At 31.2% G+C, this 16,590-nt stretch overlaps 1 protein-coding gene across 3 annotated transcripts in view; it reads right to left on the reverse strand.

Annotated features, from left to right (window-relative positions):
- LOC148307564 (choline-phosphate cytidylyltransferase A-like) overlaps positions 1-16,212 on the reverse strand; it is a 69,220-nt gene extending 53,008 nt beyond the window's left edge. Inside the window, exons 1-2 of one of the 3 annotated variants that reach the window (XM_088263211.1) lie at positions 16,142-16,212; positions 13,732-14,133 (exon numbers count right to left, since the gene is read on the reverse strand). In XM_088263211.1, the coding sequence (XP_088119337.1) occupies positions 13,732-13,905 (174 nt within the window). In that variant the 5' untranslated portion in view covers positions 13,906-14,133; positions 16,142-16,212. Of the gene's footprint in view, positions 1-13,731; positions 14,134-15,781 lie in introns of all 3 variants that reach the window. The other 2 variants (XM_088263210.1, XM_088263212.1) reach the window with 2 other exon arrangements.
- Between the last annotated feature and the right edge of the window lie 378 nt (positions 16,213-16,590).

Consider the following 16,590-nt stretch of genomic DNA (forward strand, 5'->3'; position numbering starts at 1 on the left):
TAGGTTTATTGAAGTGTGATTACAAAAGTTATGAATGTAGATAAACAATACATGGATTTTTTTTACTAAGGTCAGTGTAAAGTATTTCTCTACATTCATTTGGTGGGCAGTAGCAGTGACCTCAAGTCTAGTCAACACTTTTTGCCCTGTGGCGGGTAAATATTAAGTTTAAAATATGCTTCTTTTGCTGGGATATAGCACATTTTCTGGGCATTCCGAAAACATGCACAACTGAAAATTTACGATTTTTAATTAATGACATTCTTGAAAGGAGTGAGCGATATGTAGATTGTTTTCTTTTTAGAGGTTTGGTTTTTAAACTGGCAACATTCTTTCTACAGATTGTCAATTTGATAGTTGACAGTTGATTTGTAGTCAGTAAGAATTGCCATTTCACCATGAATAGACTGAATGACCATTATGCGCGTCGTAGGTTCGCGAATGGGCCGAAAACAATATTCAAATTAAGCCTCTTTTTTTAAACGGAAAATTTTGTTCACCGATGAGGTACATTTTTGGTTAAATGGATTGACATAGGTCAATAAGCAGAATAGTCGACTTCGGAGTGGAGTAAACCCAGAAACCTGTGTCGAGACGCCCTTACATCCATTAAAAGTCACTGTTTGGTGTGCTATGGGCAGGTGGAATCATTGGTCCATATTTTTCTCAAGACGATGCCGGCCAGAATGTTACGGTCAATGGAGAGCTTTACAGTACCATGATTACTGATTCTTCATACCTTAGTTTAATGGCATTGATTTTTTTATATTTTTTATCAAAGTTTTATTTGGTAAATAACACTATTTCATAAAATCTATTGTGACACGTGTTTCGGTGCATTCCGCATCATTTTCAAACGTTAGGTGTTTGAAAATTATGCAGAAGATGTCAAAAATGTGATATGAATTTGAAGACATAGTAAGACGAGTTTTTAATGATTCATTAACTAAAATTCAGTATTTGCAACTTGAGGTGATCCTTTTTCTGTTAGTTTTGGGCGGTTTTTATAAGAACCAGACTCAAAAAATATTTTGTTTGGACTACACACCGGGGGCATTTAATTTTTTTCAGCTATTTTTACCTGGGTTTACCCTTCTGAATTCAATAAAATTATTTGAGACTGCCCAGTTTCGCTCAAATCACTTTTTTTGGCATTTTAATATAAAATAATGAAGACTTAAATGAAAAGTACAGAAAAAATTGCACTTATCCACTGACTAAAATAACTGGAGAGCAATGTTTCACATACAAAACTAACCCTTGAAATTAGTAAATAGGGTATCTTTAAATAAACCACGAATAACTCGACACTGGCTAGAACACCCAAGATGGGTGAAAAGCCATTAAAAGAAGAAGAAGAAATAAACCACGCTCCTAATTGTCGTAGGTTGGGATAGCAGGTAATAAGTAGTAGGTAAAATCCATCAAAGTACGATACAATTCGAAAAGATTGCAAGAATTCCAAGAGTCGCAGTATTTAAAGACATAAACCAATGCTGTAGGGGGTGCCTAATACATATAGCCAGGACTGTATATATACCATAAATACACCCATCACAGTGACAGTGATCTGCAGGTTACCATTTCTTCATCGTCTTCAGATTAAAGCCATTTAAAAAAATATATGTACGTATACATACACATATTTTATGTAACACGAAGTTGTTTCATTTTTGTTTATAGATTATTGTTGGTTTTTGGAGTCTGGTATTATTTTATGTACAAATGTATGTACGTGTTATGTATGTATTTTTGAATCAAATGAAATAAAAATATAAAATGAATTTCGATTGATAAACCATTTTACAATATTGAACAAATTTGGAACCGATCCCATTGAATTTGTATGAATTTTTATTAGAATAATTAATTCCTTATACGGCTCTTCGCTTTGCGGCCAAGTTCCGTCGAACGTATCTAGGCCGTAAAGCGAGGTATGGGTGTACGCGTTTTAAAAAACCTACCTTGTCCGAAGAGATTATCTGTATAGAGAACAGTCCTGAAGTATGGGGTGAAGGTGTATCGGGTAATCCCCAAACGTTGGCTAAAAACATATCTCTTGTCACTAAATATCACTTCTTCACTATCACTGGATGATAAAATCCATAATTACATGTTCAAAATATTCATGAAAAAAAACATATCGCTCACTCCTTTCAAGAACGTCATAAATCAATATTTGTCAATTTTCAGTTGTGCATGTTTTCGGAATGCCCAGAAAATGTTCTATATCCCAGCAAAAGCGGCATATTTTTAATTTAATATTTACCCGCTACAGGGCAGAAAGTGTTGTTTTTGCATTTTTAAGAAAAGGTATTGTTTAATTATATTTTTAAATAAACTAAATATTTTTCAAATGGAGAAAAAACCTTCAGGTTTTACCTAAAACGACCTGTTGCACAGTAAAAAGTTCAATAAGTGGCTTGATATTTATTTTTAATACATTGTGTTACATTTTTAAACTTTAAAAACGTTCTCCTGAAAAATCAAGTTTTTTGATTTATGACGTTCTTGAAAGGAGTGAGCGATATTTTTTAGCTACCTGTTTATATCGGGAAATAGCCCCGTGATTTTTAAAAGTAGTTTAATACAAAATAATATAACTTCTAGGTCTTGGGATTTCTTATGTAATCAATGAATAAATGTCATGATGTGTGATTATTGGCTAATAAATATATATGAAAAATCACAAAACTATCGGTAGCATTCTATTTGAAATATTTAGAGAAATAAGGGATATATGAAGGTTTAAACTTTAGTTATTTTTATAAAACGAAAAACGTGCGTTCGCATACGTCATCGAATTTCCGTCATCGAACGTTTTATGACGTCATATGGTTTATTGTCTATGGTTTATAGAGCTGTAACAGTAGTAATTGTTTGTTTACCACTACTCTACCATTTGTGTTGTACAAATATAGGGGAGGGGTGGGAGGGTGGACCATAGACATCAACAAATAGAGCCGCCAATAATTTAGCAATGTTACCGATATTAAAATAACTCCATCGTTTCTGTGACGTCACTCATTGCCAACTTACAAAAATAACGTTTTTTCAATGGCGAATTTTACAAAAGAAAATGATGAATGAAAATATTAATTATATCGGCTGTTATAAACACAAAACGAGTCTAATACAATCCTTTATATGTTGAGTATGTTAAATTAGATATTCCTCCCGTCTGACAAAGATCCATTGCTTTCTTAAATAATAACCATTTAGCTATGCCAAATTGGAGTTACGTGTATATAAATCCTTTTAGTGTTTATTGCGGGAGAAACCCCCCGCAGATTACATAATTTTCGGCCGTAAAAATAAATGCATTTCAATATTTACATAATTTTTTTAACACCAAAGCGATGGCGTGACAGCTGGCAGTGCACGTCACAAGAGACGGGTAACGGAACAGACAGATCTGAGGATCTATAAGAAGGAAGGAGAAAAATTCACAAATCGTGAAAATTAAATTGAGCGTATTTCCACCATATATCGACACATATTCTGGGTATACTAGTTATAACGGTGACGTGTCCAACGCATAGCGGGGTGAATGGAAACCCTCCTCATTAGAGCTACTGTGTGGAACAAGGTTACATAGATAATTGATTTCATATGAGGTAATTAGAAACGTCACACAAGCTTTCCAATTTTTATGGTCTACTTCTCAAATGTAAATTTGTATTAAACTAATGCGCTCATTCCGGATATAACCAACTCAATATGGATGTATTTCAATTACACTTTAGTTACAAATTCACAATCTACAAATTTAAGTAGATAAGCGATGCCATTTCTAAGTTATTTTCTACTTTTTCGCATAATTATTTGACTGCAAAATAAGAAATTGATCGATTATTGATCTCTTGAATGTTAAGGGCACAATTTTTTTTATTCTTTATTTTATTTAATGTTACAAAAGTTTTTTTTTTAAATATTACATTAATTTTCTAGACATTTCTACTTTACAATCATAAAATTAATAAAGCAGTTCTCTCCAATAAAGAGACTAAGCTCTTGTGCTTGGAGAGGTACTTACACTTATTATTTACGTTTGTTAGTGATATCATTTAATTTTATAATGAAAACACGTAAAACATTTTTTTAATGATTTTTATGTGAAAAACGCAAAAGAGTCAAAAATTGTATACGTAATAGATTATATGCAGCAAAACCCGGATTTAACATTTTCCCTCCAATTATTTCAGTCCCGCTATATTTGCGTACATTTATTACCCGCATTTACGTTTTTTCCTCCCAGTTTACATCGGAAATATCCTGAATTCGATTTTGACTCGATGTATAACGCTTCTTTTTTTACGTTATTCGCGATCATCGTTTACGTGCAGTTTTAAGGTTTTTTGTTTGTTTTATTCCTTGATATTACAATTTTTAGAAAAAAATAATATTTTTTTCGACACCCCTAATTTATACGTTCCCCCCTATTACAATTTTTCCAATATTACAATTTTTACAAACAAAAAATAATTAAATGATTTTTTTCGACACCCCTAATTTATACGTTCCCTCTATTTATTAAGATATTACAATTTTTACAAAAAAAATGTAATGTTTTTTTTTCTACACATTTTATATGCAAAAAATCTCATGTACATGGTTTTTACAAAAAGTATAAAAATGTATTTTTCTTCAATAACCCCATTTACATTTTCCTTCCATTTAAGTTTTTGTATGCAACAAAAAGTAAACTACATGATTTTCAAAATTTAATTAAATGTTTTTCAATACCCCGCATTTACATTTTCCCTCCATTTGAGTTTTTTTTTCAGTGCCTTAAAAAACGTAAAATTTCACTGTAATTCAATAATTTTGATATTCACTTAATTTATATAAACGCAGGTAGGTACTAGCCACTAAACACGGTTAGGTTACTCTGACATCAGTTGGCGACTGAACAATAAAATGGCGTGCTCAATGAAATTAACGCAACTAACTATTTCAGAAATCCAATTCAACTCATTTCTATCGGCATTTTCCGTTCGAGCAATATGTCCTACACATCGTCTCTCCAACACGCTACGAATGCCGGTAAAACTTGGCTATTTGTAAAACAAATGGGAAAATCGAGGCGAATTGTATATACGAGTTGCGTACGTGACAAAACCTTTTTGCTCGAGGGTGTTTCAGACTTAAGGGTAAGTTGGAAAACTCTATCGGCAGTGAAAGGGCGGGCTATGTTTATTTAGACACCCTTAACAATGTACCTATAGAAAACTAGGACAAGGGTCGAAATGTGGCTATCGTGGAGTATTGTGGCTATCAAGGGAGGATTTCAATGCTCATATTTTTTTATATATATTTTTTTAAAGAGACTAGGTCACTCATTAGAGGGGATATGAAAAATTCTATCAATAGGCTAAATTAAAATATTTCTAAGGGTTTGAAAATGTATGATGAGAAGCCTGAATGTATGAAGAATGAAAAGAGTCTGAAGCTTATTTTTCGTGTTTTTTTTTCTTTCTTGCATTAAAATATACAAAATTCATTTAATTTATATTTTGGCATTTTCAAGTCTTCATTTTTTTTATTTCTGTAGAAAGGTTGTTGAAGTACTTGGTTCCCAAATATTTCAAGTTCTGTTGGAATTGTTTGGAATTGCATTTTGGTATTGTAAAGTTATGTTGATATCTGAAAGATGAACTAACTTTATAATTTAAAGTTTATTTTTTATTATAAAATTGTTTCAAATTATAGCATTAAACATTTTTATTATTACTACCATGTGTGTTTTTTTGTGTCGATCAAAATTGGGATTCAAATTTCAAATTGTGACATCATAAATGTAGTGTATGTATTTGTGACAGCTGTTTCACCTTGAAAGGGCATATCTAACTGTAAAACAATTTCCTCTTCCTCATGGCTAGACCAAAATTATTTTAATTTTTTTTATTTCTTTAGTTAACTTATATTAAATTTAATACAAACTATTTTTAACATTTAATTTACATCATATCGCTCACTCCTTTCAAGAACGTCATAAATCAAAAATCGTCAATATTCAGTTGTGCATGTTTTTGGAATGCCCAGAAAATGTACTATATCCCAGTAAAAGCGGCATATTTTTAACTTAATATTTACCCGCTTCAGGGCAGAAAGTTTTGTTTTTGCATTTTGAAGAAATGGTACTGTTTAATTATTTTTTCAAATATACTTAATATTTTTCAAATGGAGAATAAACCTTCAGGATTTACCTAAAAAGATCTGTTGCACAGTAAAAAGTTCAATAAGTGACTTGATATTTATTTTTAATACATTGTAGTATATTTTTAAACTTTAAAAACGTTCTCCTGAAAAATCAAGTTTTTTGATTTATGACGTTCTTGAAAGGAGTGCGCGATATATTATATATATTTACATCTTCTTAAAGTAAACTAAGCATTTATTTTTAAATTCTTTCAGACCTTTTCATTCTTTATACATTCTGGCATCTCATCATACATTTTTAAACCCTTATACATAAAACAATTTTGCGATTGTTTTTTTTTTTCAAAATGGCAGTCTTATTTTATCCTTATTTTTAGTACTATGTTCATGAAAATTTTTGTTCAAAAACTATTTCATCCTTAAAATATTTGGGTAATTTATCGTTAAAAAAATTATATACAAAGATAAGCATATTTTATAAGTAATAGTCTGTTTTTAATAGGTAACCAGTTGAATTCTTTTCTCATTTTTTTCTATATTATTATTATTTTCTTAAGTACTATTCTCACAGGTTTATTTTGAATAATCTCTAATTTATTTCAATTTCCTTCATTTGCCAAAAATAAAACTGTTGTAATAATGAGGAAAAAATATATATTTTCCCTATTTTCGTTTTATAAATGAACTAATTATAAAACTCGCGCAACCTTAATAAATATTCAATCATATTAATGTTGTATTACAAATGCGGTTACAAAAAAGATAAAATATATTCAAATAAAATAAATAATTTAGTGAAGTTTATCTCGAACAGATGAACTCCTCTGACCTGAATTCGTGAGAATGACGTCAAAGTTCAAATTAAGGTGCGTTAGATTTATTTATAATATGTACAATGTTTTCTAACCAAAATGTTTCAAGGTTTTCTTTTCAAAATTCGAGATCAAGTACAAATGATCGCTTAAGGGCTCTGTGAGAAGCTGGATGGATCTTTGCACACGATTTAAAAAAAATATATTTATAAGTATGTGTATACATAACTAACTAACTAACTAGCTAATCATCACGCCGCTTCACTGGGCAGTAGGCAGAGAGAATAGAACGCCACACCACTCTGTCCTTGCAAACATTCTTCGCCTCTTCCAAGTTCTTGCATCTCCTCATACATACCCGCCGATTGTTTCGACTCCTAACCTGACCACTTTCAAGTATTTGGCATACTTGATCGAGCAAAGTTTTTCTCGGTCTTCCTCTGATCCTTTTTCCAATTACGTTCGCCTCATAAATTTGTTTTACCGTTCTTATTAATATATATATATATATATATATATATATATATATATATATATATATATATATATATATATATATATATATATATATATATATATTGTGTCGGGTTGTGGTCCCGTGGTTAGTGTCGCGGACTGTTAAGTCAGAGTTTCTCGGTTCAAACCCACTCTACAACACAACAAGGAGGCCCACAAAATGACCTGCGCACCAAAGTTTGAGGAGCGTCGTTATATTACTATACATAACATACTCAATATGATTTGATATTTGATTGTACGGAGTTTGCACTTACACACTGAAAGTGGACTTTGTTGTCACGTGATGATCGTACGAGTATGGTCACATGAGCCGTCACGGATTACCTACCGACCACCCGTTTTGCCCGTCAAAATTCTACAATTATATTATAGCATGTATTAATCAAATGACTAACTGGCCATCACGCCGCTTCACCGCAGCGGTAGGCAGAGAGAATAGAACACCACACTCTGTCCTTGCAAACATTCTTCGCCTCTTCCACTTCATGCGTCTTCCCATACATATCGCTCACTCCTTTCAAGAATGTCATAAATAAAAAATCGACAAATTTCAGTTAAGCATGTTTTCGGAATGCCCAGAAACTGTACTATATCCCAGCAAAAGAGGCATATTTTTAACTTAATATTTACCCGCTACAGGGCACATTTTGAAGAAAAGGTATGGTTTAATTATTTTTTTAAATAAACTAAATATTTTTCAAATTGAGAAAAAACCCTCAGGTTTTACCTAAAAAGATCTGTTGCACAGTAAAAAGTTCAATAAGTGGCTTGATATTTATTTTTAATACATTGTGTTATATTTTTAAACTTTAAAAACGATCTCCTGAAAAATCAAGTTTTTTGATTTGTGACGTTGTTGAAAGTAGTTAGCGACATGTGAAACATTCACCATTTTTTATTTATGACGTTCTTGAAAGGAGTGAGCGATATGGTACTAGCCGATTGTTCCCATTCCTGACCTGACCACTTTCAAGTATTTGACATAGTTGAACGCGCTAAGTTTTCCTCAGTCTTCGCCTGCTAATATTTCCTTCCTTAGCATCATAATTTTTTCAGGATTTTTTCAGGATTTTTCCTACACTCATTCGTTCCACAAGTTCAAACCGTCTCAACACATCTTTCTTACTATTATCGATAATGCTTTTCTCAACCCAGCATTTTTTTCCTTATTTTACCATTCAAACATGTCGCTCACTCCTTTCAAGAACGTCATAAATCGAAAAACTTGATTTTTCAGGAGAACGTTTTTAAAGTTTAAAAATATAATACAATGTATAAAAAATAAATATCAAGCCACTTATTGAACTTTTTACTGTGTAACAAATCTTTTTAGGTAAAACCTGAAGATTTTTTCTGCATTTGAAAAATATTAGTATATTTAAAAAAATAATTAAACAATACATTTTTCTCAAAATGCAAAAACAATACTTTCTACCCTGGCATTCCGAAAACATGCACAACTGAAAATTGACGATTTTTGATTTATGACGTTCTTGAAAGGAGTGAGCGATGTATCACACATAGTTTAATACTTATTATTATTATACACTTATTTTATTCCTAACTTAATGAGTTTTTATTAATTGATTCAGCAGTCACTTTGTAATAAAATCTATCCATTTTCAATTTAAGTTTTACTGAAAATGATGCGGAATGCATCGAAACACGTGTCACAGTAGATTTTAAGAAATAGTGGTATTTACTAAGCATAACTTAAATTAAAAATTGACGAGTTTTGGCAGATAATGTTAGACCTGGCCGTTAATATTTTCAATTTTCCACAATAATTTTATTTGACTGGCAACCGGGTTCTGTCGTTACCGACAACACCAGTCTGATAATGTCACTGGTCAAATAAAATAAATGTGGAAAAAACTAGGAAGTTTTATATTACTATGCATAATTTGACAGCCCTCAAAAAACAACAAAAACATACTCAAGATGGCGCCTGATTCCAGCCGCAGCTGATTTCAAATGACAGACCATTCGTTGCTAGTGACACCTGACGGCATAAATAAGTACTTCACACCAATTTAAAAGGAAGAAATTGGCGGGAGAATATGCGTCATATTCATCATTCAATTCAAAAGCATTTGGTCAAATGCCAGCCGTAGTAAATAGGGGAGATGGGGTCAAGTTTTTTTTTTAAAGGCAAGATTAAAAAGAAAAATTGAAATTGAACTTATCCGTGATATAAATTATAAATAAAGCACTTGTTTATACCACTTGAGTATTATATTATTACGACTAGTTTCAGAAGCTTCAGATGGTACTTAAATAAATATTAAGAGTGAAAAATAACTGATAATTTATGGGAGACCGAAGATTTTGTTGGGTGGGGAAGCTAACAAAGAAGATAATGGTATGCGCATGTGAGGGGAATGGAACCATCTAGACTGCCCCACATAGCACTGTACGGCCAACCCCATGGTAGACGACTCCCGGGCAGACCAGATGGATCGACAGCTGGGAATCGACATCGCAGGAGGTTAATCCCTCTTAAAAACGGGCCACAAGGCCTACACCAAGAAGAAGAAGAGGAAGAAAAATAACTAACCAGCGCGGTATCTAATCGCGCTAACTATTACACTATGGAGGATGACATGGAATGTACAGGTGTCTGGTAATCGCAGCTTATTCTATGTATATTATTTATCATCACCCCATGTTCATAATTACCACACTGTCCCCTACACATATGTAAGGTATATGAACAAGCATTCATAGAAATAAACACATGGATTGCATTTCATTCATCTTGAAAAAATATAAATTAATCATTATAACACGACATTTAGGGAGAAAATCTGAATTTGAAGCATTTATTCTTTATCTCATTCGTTGCCAATCATTCGCCAGCGCGTATTGTGTATTCAATATATTATTCATATTAGGATTAGTTGACATTGTGTGTTTAGCGAGTGTTGTCAAATCGGCGTGGATGAGAAGACAATTTTAAAGACTTTTTGTATTTAATTTTACTTATGGAAAATGTATATCTATATTATCGAGTAAAATTACATGACATCTGGTGAAATATTGCTTCCCTAACCCTGCAGCGAACGTGTTAACTTACTAATATTTTTTATGGCCACATATAATAGTATTGTACAATTTATATTACGCCATTTTCTTGAAAGATCATTTAAAAAGACTTATATAAATAATTATTTTGCACATCAATATTTATAAAATAATAATAATCATAAAAAATATATATGAACATAATGTAATCAAAGAAAGTCCATAAGAATATAATTTCCTGACTTTATTTCGTACTATAAAATAACTATACCTTAAAACTGACAGTCCGGAAGTGACATATTCGACGAAATAAAATAAAAAATCTCAATATTCATATATCCATGCTAACATGATAAAAACATGTCACATAACGCTCACTCCTTTCAAGAACGTCATAAATCAAAAAACTCGATTTTTCAGGAGAACGTTTTTAATGTTTAAAAATATAACACAATATATTAAAAATAAATATCAAGACACATATTAAACTTTTTTCAGTGCAACAGATCTTTTTTAGGTAAAACCTGATGGTTTTTTCTCGATTTTAAAAATATTTAGTATATTTAAAAAAATTATTAAACAATACCTTTTTTTAAAAATGCAAAAACAACACTTTCTGCCCTGTAGCGGGTAAATATTAAGTTAAAAATATGCCTCTTTTGCTGAGATATAGTACATTTTCTGGGCATTCCGAAAACATGTACAACTAAAAATGGACGATTTTTGATTTATGACTTTCTTGAAAGGAGTGCTGCAATTTGCCATTAATTTATTTAAGTGTTATTAAAATTTTAATAGTTTATTTGGGAAACAGCACCTGTCCATGGAATGGACAGTAGTTTTGATATAATCAATAAAATCTATTTACTTTACGATGACTTATTATATTGAGAATTGTAAGTACATAAAGGAATGAGAAAATTTATGTGATCTATATCTATCTGGCAAATAGAAAAAAGTGAAAAATCCAAATGCCCTTAAATATCAAGTTCACAACATTTTGAAAGTGTCCAAAAACTTAAGCAGTTATTTTTACATTTTAAAAATTTAAGAATAACTCCTAAGTAAAGAATTCCAGATTTGTGAACAAGTATTTGGACACACTCAAAATGTTGTGGAGATTCAATTGTAATATTTCCCAACAATTTGTTGCGCCCAATTTTACTAAAATGATTTTCACATAATCTTCTTTTGTAAAAAATCTTCAAATAAAGTTAATTTACTAAATAAGAAGGAAAACTTCAAGTGGAAAGTTTATTTTGGGTATTTGATTGACAGTTAATAATGAAAGAAATGTGTTGAAAGTGAACGTAACCGGTTCTAGAACAATCCCATTGTGGCATTGAATCAATGCCAAGCAGATAAAAATATACATCGGGTGATGGATTACGCGCTATAACTAATGTTCTCTAACAACAATGGATCCTATTTTCAAAACTCTACAAATAGAAAATATTGTAAAAATATAAAATGGGCGTGGAACCGAGACGACGCTCCCATATTATTACTAATCCAATTTTCCAAATACGGCTTTATTTTTTAATTATCGTCAAATAGCCAAATGATTGATGACATTCCAAATTGATGTTATATATAATTCATTTATTGCTGGGTGGATTGATATGAACAATATTTTGAGCAAGTTGACTGTTTCTACCTTGTTAGCTATTTTATAAGCGTTTGAAATTTGCAAAAATACCACATACCCTTACACGGAAAAAAATCGGTCCACTATATGATTAAATTTAACTCATTTCGCATCACTTTACTTTTAATTAAAATAATCAAACTTACCGTCATGTCGCTTCAGAAGGATACATTGCCACACCACTCTGTCTTCATTCCTCAAACATTCTTCTCCTCTTTCACATCCACTAATTGTCCTCACACATAACCGCCGATTATTCCAACTCCTGACCTGTCCACGCCCAAGTACTTGAAATACTCGATCACGTCACGTTTTCCTTGATCTCTGTCTGCTTCCATATCTAATTGCCATATATATTTATTTTACCATTCTTTCCTCACTCACTTGTTTTACATGGTCAAACCATCTCAACACTCCTTTCGTAATTTTTTTTAAAATTTGTTCGGGAATTGTACAGCTTTACATTAACAAAAGTATATAATAAAAAATAGTTACATTAATAAAAATAAAGCCAATTACACAATTCCACAATTTGATCAATAATGCTTATCGCAGCCTTGCATTCTTTACTCACATCACCATTTGAATGTGTATAATAAATCATTTTGCCGCACATTCGTCTGATTGATTACATTAAATTTATTTATCCTTCTTTTGCCTACTTAATGCTTCACTTTCATACATAACGGCTGCTACCAGGACTGAACAATATCCAAGATAGCTTGCTAATAATGTTAAAAAGAATTGGAGATACAAAAATAAAGTTTGGACAAAATATAACATATTTGAATAACGCTCAGCGAAAATACTAATTATCATAATATTTTAGGAAGGTATTACAACATAACAGGGGATCCATGATAATTCATAAGGAACTGTCACGAGAGGTGGTTTCATACATCGCTCACTCCTTTCAAGAACGTCATAAATCAAAAAACTTGATTTTTCAGGAGAACGTTTTTAAAGTTTAAAAATATAACACAATGTATTAAAAATAAATATCAAGCCTATTATTGAACTTTTTACTGTGCAACAGATCTTTTTAGGTAAAACCTCAAGGATTTTTCTCTATTTGAAAAATATTTAGTTTATTTAAAAAAATAATTAAACAATACCTTTTCTTCAAAATGCAAAAACAACACTTTCTGCCCTGTAGCAGGTAAATATTAAGTTAAAAATATGCCTCTTTTTCTGGGATATAGTACATTTTTTGGGCATTCCGAAAACATGCGAAACTGAAAATTGACGATTTTTGATTTATGACGTTCTTGAAAGGAGTGAGCGACATGATAAAAAACATGAAGGATATTGGTACCATAAACCAAGCTAGGATACAAAATGCCAAACCCTCCTCTAGTGGAGCAGAAGGCCTGTTGACGACAGTCAAAAGTCCGGCTTCTCCTGAGGAGTTTTGCATGGTTTTGTTTTAATTTTAGTTAGAAGAAACAAAAATACACTTAATGATCTATAAACCTTGTACATAATAAGCAGGGTAATTAATAAATGCAAATCCCATCTAAAAAAAAAACATAACTCAGGACCCAGTGAAAAAAAAAAATAACTCACCACAGTTCCATTTTCTTCATTTTGAGAAGCATCCCCATGCGAAGGGTTCTCCGGATGTGATTTCGATGAACCATTTTCACTGCAAACTTCCAGAATTTGACTTTTAAATTCACTTATTGCAACGGGACTGACTTGAAGGGCCTGGGAATCCATGTTCGGACGCTTACGAGACATTACTCAGAAAGAAAAACAAACACTTCACCGAATGTAATATAAAAACTATATTTTATAAATGTCAAATATCTCTGTTATTGAAAAATAATGTTATTATTTTTATAGAAGTTTGTGGTTCTATTTCTAAGAAATATTTTTTAAATGTGGAAAAAACTTTAACAAGCTTCACTTGTTTTTGTCGAATATAGTGTGTCAATTATTTGTAAATAATTTTATTAATTTCTGCATCTGTAAACAAAAGCAATGAGTTATATTATTCAAATTGACTTTATCTAAAGATCAATTGGTGGAAATGCAAAAAGAAAAATATAATCGATCAACAAAAACAGTCACAAAAAACAAAGGAAAGCATTTTAGTTTATTAGAGTATACTTAAACTGACCATTTATTTTTGTCCTCAAAACGGGACATCTACCAATTTTTTGTAAAAGTATGTATATTCGAGAAAACAAGTATTTTTTATACTTTTTATGCATTAATAAAAAGAAAAGGAATGTTGATAAAGAAAATAACAGGAATAAATATAAAAAATTAAGTTGTTTTATATTTTTCTATATATTGTTTATAATTATGTTGTTGTTTTATATTAAATAAGTGAGTTTGCTTTTAAATGAGAATGGAATTATTGGCAGAATTTTTAAAAATTTATCTTAACTAACAATATCGCTGTAAGTACTCCGACTTGTAATTGTGTTTTTTCTGTCGTCCACAACTGATTCATCTGTGAAAAGGCTAAATCAAGCTACGATTTGTTGAGCAAATTTATATGAAACGGCTGTACTACAAACTGCCGTCGATTTTTAACACTTTTTTTTTAATTTTACCGTGTGTTGCTCTGTTTTGAAAAAGGGACATTTCGACGTCCCGAAACATTACTCGGGGACAACGGGAAAGGCTATCTAAAAACGGGACGGTCCCGTTCAAAACGGGACGTATGGTCACTTTAAGTATACTGTAAAAGGTGGGAGGATTTCTTAACACATTGACTGCCAACTACGAGATCACTCGTAGATTACGTTCTTTGCTAGGACACCGACTACGAGTTATCTCGTACTGTGTGTTTACTTGTCATATTCGTGCAGCTACGATAAAATTCCTAGTATATCAGTGCTAATATGGATAGATGGCTTCTGGTAAGAGAACAAAAATCAATGCTGGATTACATTAACAGAAAATGTATAAATAAGTTAATAGAAATCATAATTATAAAAAAAAAATATTCAAAATCAAGAAGTAAAATATTATTTTTAAAGAATTGGGTTTTAAGACCGGAATTCTGAAAATTGCCGTGGCAGTCAACGTGTTAAACTCCTGTCTATACTCAAACTGCATAAGGGACATCATCAAATCAACAAGGAGTTACTTCATTGTTAGTTATATGAATGCACGGTGATAAGTCTTGAGCTCCAGATTATTGATTTTAGTAGTAAAATATACTTAATAGGATACAGAAGACAATGGGATGAACACACAGAGATCAGAAAAGGAATTATAGGTAAAGAATTAAAGACAAAGATGAGCGATTAGGAATGAATGAAAATGTAGTGTTTATATTTAAAAATTGAAAGGGAATGATTATGGATTAGTTCAAGAAACGAAAAAATGTGTCATATCCTCATATGGGTTAACCACGTGATATATTTAATACAGTGAGTTAATTAATTTGATAAAACGGGTTGATTAACTTGCGTAGCTTTCAATAGACAAAAATCCCATATAAAAGTTAGGTTATCTTATCTGTCATTGAATACAAATGTCAAACTTATTCAGAAAATTAGATTATTTCGATATCACTCGCTTTTAATATCAAAGCTTTGTTCATATTCACTCAACTAAGGTTATCTTAACGTATTATATAAAACACTTAATTTATTACCTAATATTGATATGATCAAATCTTATTATAAACAATATAGAATAAAGTTCTCGCGTCTTCTATCAACCATTCAAAATTGGAATAAGAATTGAGCGATTTGCGACAAAATTAACGAGCGCCATGCGCACGGTGACGATTGCATACGTATTAAATAAAAACGTAAATGAATTCAAGTTTACTTCAAGGCCTGATTGAGTATAAATCTTTTAAAAATAGAGATTGAACAGAGAAATTTATTGATTTCAACTGACAGAACGGACTATACTTATAACTTTAATTACGTTTTTTTTACTAACCACAATATTTATTTGTAAAAAATGGTTATAGTTAAAAATAAAAACATTTTAAATTCATATTCACTTTGAAAAAAACTCTGATGTCAAGATGAACAATGACAAACGACATCCCACCAAAAATTACACTGACATTTCAATTTTTATTTTTAAAATATTTTATGACTGTAAAAATCTTTATTTTGCCAACTGGTTCTTACCCAATTGTTGAAAGGAGGAGAAAACAGTCGCATCTAAATAAAAATTTCTTTATTTCGAAAATGTAATACGATTTCGTTTTTCGAAAAAATGTGCTCAGTGTGCGAATGTCTTCATTTTGGTTAATTCTTTTATACCGAGGCTTTCAGTACAGTTGCCAAATGCAATAACTATTTCACTAAGGAGATGGACACTAATTTACCTTGCATATGTGTAATAAAAAAAAACATGGGTCCATAAAGGGTTTCAACATAAATGGCTTGATTATTCCTCTAACCTTGTTATGTTAGTGATTAAAAATTATATAACATATTTTAT

The sequence above is a fragment of the Brachycentrus maculatus genome, unplaced genomic scaffold (genome assembly GCF_059751285.1).
Source record: "Brachycentrus maculatus isolate JH-2025_06_01 unplaced genomic scaffold, ASM5975128v1 h1tg000196l, whole genome shotgun sequence".
Taxonomy (NCBI): domain Eukaryota; kingdom Metazoa; phylum Arthropoda; class Insecta; order Trichoptera; family Brachycentridae; genus Brachycentrus; species Brachycentrus maculatus.